At 50.9% G+C, this 7,009-nt stretch overlaps 1 protein-coding gene across 1 annotated transcript; it reads right to left on the minus strand.

Moving 5' to 3' along the window:
- Window positions 1-4,538: 4,538 nt before the first annotated feature.
- LOC100902424 (elongation of very long chain fatty acids protein 5) lies at window positions 4,539-5,539 on the minus strand. The gene has a single exon (XM_003746879.2). It carries the CDS (start codon window positions 5,537-5,539, stop codon window positions 4,757-4,759), a length of 783 nt encoding a protein of 260 aa, XP_003746927.2. The 3' UTR covers window positions 4,539-4,756.
- Window positions 5,540-7,009: the final 1,470 nt, after the last annotated feature.

Here is a 7,009-nt window from a genome sequence, read left to right on the forward strand (position 1 = left end):
CTCCGTGCATAATCCGCCCACTTAAGGCAAGGTCCGGACTGGGAAGGTAGGGGGGGAGCTCGGACATTTCATGGAGCATCCCTCAACGATTATTCCGAGGCGGGACTTCCACTTTATTAAAGAAGAACGATATCGGACTAAGCCTCCAATCTACGGGAAAGCACCGGCTGACGAAGATTTATTGAACATTGAAGCTGCACGTCTCGACCCAGTCCTCATTTGCGGCGGCGTCCCATACCTCCGAATCTCCCCATGTTTCCCATGCCTCCTCGACTTCCGCCTCCCATGCCTCCATTCCAGCCGAAGCCACCTGACATGCCGCTGAAACCACCCGGCATCATTTGCGCCGTGCTGAGGCTCGAAGTCGCCAACAACAGACCAAGGTAGAGCAGGAGCTTCATCGGGAGCTTTAAATCGGTGGTAGCACAACTGCTATGTGAAGATGACCACAGCGCCGCACGATCGATGCTTTATATCGGTTTGCTTATCGCGTGATCCTTACGAGAGGGACCCTCGAATCAAGTTCACAGTATCATTAGCAATATTATGACAGCCTCCGACGCCACGCGCGGGAGCACGCCCGATCGGCCGATTTTTTTGTTCATTTCGATTGCTTTCTAGCTTCATCGACAGCTGCTCAGAGAAGCTGAATCAGTCACAAAGACTTGATCGCATCAGCAGCTTCGGGGAACCGATCACATTCAAGCTCTCAGAGCTCGTCAGGGAAACTCTCTCGCAGACTGTGAATGTCGGTGCAAGGTCAAATTCGCCATCAGGAGGTCGTAGCCTCGATCAGTCGCGTGATCGACTTATAGAGGAGACTGATGATTCACGTGGAAAAGTTCGACCAGTCGAAGCATTCAGGAGCTTTCGCTCCATACTGGCGATTCACGGGTGCCCGTCCCTCTATTATGTACAGACTTCTATTGAACGCGACATAACTGACTGACCTCACTCGACGCAGGAGCGAAGGTCCAGGCTTGAGCTGTCTCGCAGCAGAAGTCGTCGAGGGTCCCGATAGCTGCTCCTCCGGGCGATGCACCAAAGAGCGCGGGACGATTGATGAGAGAAAATGCATCTCCGAAAAAGAAATTGCAGATTGATGAATCAGGTCTCTGGCTCATGAGCGTTTCGTGCTCCTGGGTCTTGAATCAACAAAGAATCGATATTCCATCAACGATTTCAATCGTGGTCTGCGGGGTGGATGCTTTAGCAACTAGAATCTGCCGGGAGGCGCCAAGAAAGCGATAGCCTCGCGTGAAAATAGTTCTTCGCAATGTTCTCTTCGATCTCGAATCAGGGCCTTGGCGAACTTAGCCCTGCCGACATCAGCTCTGTCCCCGAATCGGAGTCTGATTATACGGTGGTCCCGATAAGCGGAGTTCGCTGTGCCATGCACGATGGAGTCGTATCATTCGTTTCCGAAATCAACGGCAGAGCATCAGATATTAGTTCTTTGGAAGTGCTCGTCGAAGGCTCTGAGCTCAGATCGGAGCTCAAAGGAATATCGCCCTTCATCCGGTCTGGATTCGGAGGTAGCTGAATAGAGCTCTGTTCAGACGTATAGACTGCGTGGGGAGGCGACTCTCAGGAATGCTCCCGGTCTTGAGTAATCATTCACAGCTCACGAACATCTTTGGAGGCACAGTCGTCATACATCTCCGGGACAATTTTCTTCAGAGTCCGCTTCTTTTGCCGATTTACGCTGGGATGACCGCCGGAACCGTAACCGCTTCCCGTGAAAAAAAATAACTGTCTGAGACCGAAACTCTGCTAATTGATGAGGAAGCATCTATCCCAGTCGATACGCGTTGGCGGAATTCCGCGTTTCGCGTTTACATGTGCGAAGAAGTAATTATCTTGTATCCGGTGAACTCAGAGAATGCGGAGGAGGATTAGCTGGGATAAGTCACTATGTCCCCTGAGGAACGCAGGCAACGCTGCAGCAATCATGCCGCAGATATGCTCCAAGATTGAAAGAGATGAGATCCATGATCCGACCCGAAATCCCTAATGGAAAATACAAGCTGTCGCTGGAAACTCATCGGAGGGTTCGAGGATCTTTTCTGCCCGAAGAAAAGCCAAACCATGTCTGAATAGCGCGGCTGTTGTTTTCGAGGAGAGGGGCAAAGAGAGCGGAAAAAAACACGCACGCATCTGATGGCTGGGGACGGAAACCTTCGAATCCCGCCGCTCAAGCGTGCGCGGGAACGGAGGAGCGAATTAAAGGCATAGGGGCACATCTTCGATCAAAAGCTGTCAGTCTTACAATATTCCGGTTTCCCAAAGCATTCATCCCTAGCAGCGAAATGAAGAATGCTCGAGCCAGGAGCTTCTGAAAACGTCTCTCCATTCGACCAAGAACCCCTGTCCAAGCCCCCCTTCGGAGGGTCTCATTCGCGGCAGAGCGCGATGAGATAGTATGTTCCAGTACCATTATCCCGGAAACCTCCTGTGTAGCCCCGGGAACGCACTCGCATCTAGCGAGTATTTCTCCGGAGGCAGAGAGTTTAAATTGGGTTCTTTTCGAGAGGGAGGATGTCTTGGGACGAAAGTCGTTCTATGAATACCCAACCCATCCATCTACCATTATTGAAAAAAAAGACATTCTTTGCTGAAGTTCGTGACGATTTTTTTATCGGGACACGGTTTCGGGAACTACTTTCGACGGCCGGCGCCCATGCCACTGCCTCCACCAGCACCGGCGCCCATGCTGAATCCTCCGCTTGCGCCACCACCGGCACCGGAGCGCCCTCTCGCAGGCGAGGCGACCGCGAGGCTCAAGACCATCAGGAGGAAACCGAGGAAGACGATGAAATTCATGCTGTTTCTTCTCTATCAGCGGGGTGCAGAGGACGCTGAATGCTCTCAGTCCCAGAAGATGGATGCTTTATACTCTGCATCGCGTGTCGCGAACCCTCACTGACTTCAAAAGCTCAAAAACATGCGGAAACGTTCGATGCGATATCGTTTGCGTTCACATTCGAAAGGCGCAGCTACTAACGTTCCGCTTAGAGCGCTTCATTCGCTGTGAGTTTCATTTTCCACGACAGCTGCAAGCCTCTAATGGAGGAAGTCGTAGCGATTCACGCAGAGATGATGTGTTGACCAAAGGATAATTTCCGCTCCTGACGTGGCCGCACGGTTGTGCCCACGGGTGGGGTCGATGGTATAGTCAGCGACGGATTCACTCAATGGGCTGATTGGGCTATCGGGAGGCTGGGGCGGCGGATGTTGATAAGCGGTGGATCTTCGGAGAAGCTCGAATGGTCTGTGTGATTCTCGGACACGTCGGTGCAATGCTTTGACGGCCAGACGAGCTTACATTCGGAAACAAGTTCCTCGATTACATGCATGACTCGGAAGGCATTCTCAGCAGATCGCTCGATATTCGCACCCGTCCAGAAAAAAGATCCCTATCGGAACTTCAAAAAGTCCGGCTCTCGGGGCACGTTCTTCTATGAATCTCGTTGCCCTTCGAGCGGAACATCGGAGCCTTCTCCAACGGCATCATCACACTAATCAGCGATTAGGCCTCGGAATGGAGAAACCCGGGAAGTGGATTAGCTCCGGAGAAGTGGAGTCATTTCCACTGTCTCCCGCTTGCGCTTCGTGTACCGAACATTCACAGAGCGTTTGTCGCCAAATACAATGCTGAGATATGAATAAAGGAGCCCGAATATCCTGGATGGCGCACCGCGGCGCTTAAGCATTGAGTCCGTGGGACTTGCAATGCTCGGCGCGGCCCACGGCTCTGAAATCAACACAGATCACCTGGGAGCCCCAAGCGTCGTCGATCGGAATATTTGATTCCTCCCTCGATGTTGAATTCCAAGTACCGAGAATGGCGCCCACGATTGTTACAACGCTGTCATTCCCCGATAATGCGCATACCTTCGAAAGGAAAGCATGTGTGATCCGTTTGAGCGATTTCTCCAGGAGATGAGGCTTCCGTATAGCTCAGCGAGTACCCGGATAAGAAGAATTGAGTTTCCGGCTATTTTTCCGAGTACATTGAGGAGTCAAGGCCGACGATGGCACGCTCATGGACTTGCCTCCATGTATCCGATAGTCCCTGAGGTGACCAAGAAGATATTTCGCGCTCGCAGATGTATTCGTTTGGGATTTTTAATAGTGACTGTTCTGGGGCTGTCCTGTTCTCCTTCGAGAAGCAATGCCCAAGACGAAAGAGTGCTTCGAATCTCCTGCGGCTCGTTGAGGAGGCCTACGGTTCATTCTTGTATTCACATACCAGCAATCTCGCGCCAATATGTAGTCGGCAAAACTCGGGTGAGCAAAACGACTGAGAAGGTCAATATAATCAGAAGACCGAAAATCTTCCGCATTCCGCAGGGATCCGTGCCTTCCCTTTTCTGTGCTCTCCTCGGTCGTGCGTTCCTCAGCGCGGACCCAATAGCCGACATCCCGATTCAATGAAGCCCTTAGGCAGAAGTGTAGCCCCAACCGACTGCCGGAAATACTTTGATGCGCTCACCGGCGATAATAACGAGTTCGCAGGAGACCAGGTTGCACCTCTTCTTTATTCTTACGCTATTTTCGTTCCTGTCGCTAGCCAAAGACTCGTGCTTGATTGCAGACAGTATATAGTACAATATAGCCTTGGAGCTTGCGCATCAGGATGGATTCATGTGACCTCAGGATGAGGGCAAATTTTTTCTCCTGAGTGCTCTCACAACATGGAGGAGGGTTGACGAATCTTCGCTTCGATCCATTCGAAGGAGTGAGCGAGCGAGCGCTAAACTGTTTTCTTTCCAAGTTTATAATTCTCCACGTAGAATTGCGTGAAGAGCGTCAAGAAGATGAAGGCTTGCACGAGATTATACTGACACACTGCCACGGGATATCCACAATTGAAGACCGTGTTCCATGAGAGTTGCAAGGCTAGGATGCTAAATTGCATTATCTGCATCGCTGTCAGGTACTTTTTCCACCAGAGGTACGGTCGCAATCCGGGGAACGTTGAGAGAAAGTAGTACGTGTACATAACGATGTGGACGATTGAGTTGATCACCCCGGCATAGAATAAGCTCGGCCACCATCCCGATCTCAGATACAAGTAGAAAGTTAACACAACGACGGCGTGATGATAAACGTGGAGGAACGAGACGTGGGATTCCTTCTTCGCCAAGACGAAAAACACTGTGTCTAGAAGGTCGAAAAGGCGCACCCAGAAGTAAACGAGTCCAGCAAACACGATCATGTCCGAGTCTGTTTTACTGTCCAGCTCAGCCATCTTCGACGGGGGAATGCATCCGAACGAGAAATGTCCCTTGGGGTAGTGCCGCCAGGCGATGGTGATCGTGTGGTACGAAAACCACAAGTTCGCTATCACTTGCGACAGATTGAAAACACGAGTTGCCCATTTCAGGTTGTACGCTCTGCGCTTCGACATCCACGACGGTCCGGCTTTGAGAACATACCACAGGTACACGAAAATGATGCCGAGGACGAACTGAGGATGGTCCCAGACGAATCCCACGTACCGGTCATCGCGTGGAAGTTTCGCTAAGATATCCATTCAGATCGTGGAAAATCGACCGCAACTCCTGGCACGACCGATGTCCAGATGACTTCAAACAGGATGCTTTCCGCTATAAGTGAGACCTACCAGAAGGAAAAACGAGGAAGGAATCCCTCTAATTCCTCTCCCTTCGGAGACCCTACACGGGATTTCCTTTTAAAAGCAGAATGCGTCATATCATAGGGGAGAGCCCCTGAAGTGTTGTACCGTATCACTCGCTTCCGATCAGCTGGGACTCGGCATGTTCGTGAAGACAATGAATATCCTTGAATTCGAATGATTTCCACTCTCGCGAAGAGAGGGGCGTGGTCACGAGAGTTTACGCTCAGAAAAGTGGCGTAATGGAAAATCGATTCGAAACCTGGTGAATCCCCAAGTGATCGACGGTAGACAGCGGTGCATTGAATCAGCTCCCGACTTGAGAAAATTGACGATAAGTTGTGAAACGTAGAGTTTCAACAATGAAGATCGAAGCGTAGATCTCAGAAGCTGACGATAGGATACACTATCCTCAAAATACGTCACGATAACGATGCTTCATCAAACACAGGAAAAACCCATCCCAGAGTCAATAAGTGTCCGGGCCGAGCTATCAGCCAAAGTTCAAGAACGGGAAGTCGGGGGTGAACGTTTCCCCCAGTCCGCGACAAAGATTCCTCTCATGTAGGACTGACTGTGTGACTGACGAATTCCAGATACGGAATAATTCATGCATGAAAACTTAGTACGAGTTAGGGAATGAATCGGGAAACCACACGATCACTTTTTTTCCTTCAGTCCCCGAGATCAACAGCGTAAAATGCGTATCCCTCGAATCGAGGGCGTCGGATCGGAGCCAGGGGTAGGGGGGCGGACTTTCTCGAATGCCTCATTTTCTAGTCATGAGTCATGAGGCATTCGGGATTCTATTGACTCTTCACCCTCCGACCCCCACAACGCCGAATGCTCGGCCGAATTCGTCGCTCCTCGCTTCACCAGAGATTGGCTCTCGAATCTCGAATGGCACGAATTGCCATCGCTCGCTATGGGAGTGATCTGTTCTGCATAAGAGCTATCAAATCTGCTGGGCATTTTGCGATGACGGTCAAGACGGATGGTCAGCTGAAGAAAGAATACTTGTTGTTTCCTCGTTGAATCATCCGACATCTCGACGTACGCCTTATTTTTGATTCTATAATGAGCAGTGCCGGCCAGCCGCAATGTTCCGGCACTTCCGCCTCGACCCAGAAGCTGGAAATCTTGTTCAATAATCTAGGTATTACCTGCTCCAGATCGTTTCCTTGCCCTCCTCACGGGAAGTTCCATCATTGCCACGAGCTCCCCGTTACTCTCGGTGAATTTACATGATTTCACGTTTCCGAGTCCTGAGCCCTCTTCAAGGTGCAAGTAAATTCTGGGAGTCAGATAGAAAGTTCGATTTCCCTGTGTTTGCGGATGCGCGAGTCGAGTCCTTAGAGGCAGCACGAC

The sequence above is a fragment of the Galendromus occidentalis genome, unplaced genomic scaffold (assembly GCF_000255335.2).
Source record: "Galendromus occidentalis unplaced genomic scaffold, Mocc_1.1 scf7180000077508, whole genome shotgun sequence".
NCBI lineage: Eukaryota > Metazoa > Arthropoda > Arachnida > Mesostigmata > Phytoseiidae > Galendromus > Galendromus occidentalis.

Bases quoted from the DNA above. Each gene is read 5' to 3' on its own strand.
- LOC100902424 (XM_003746879.2), bottom strand. From the start codon at position 5,539: ATGGATATCTTAGCGAAACTTCCACGCGATGACCGGTACGTGGGATTC.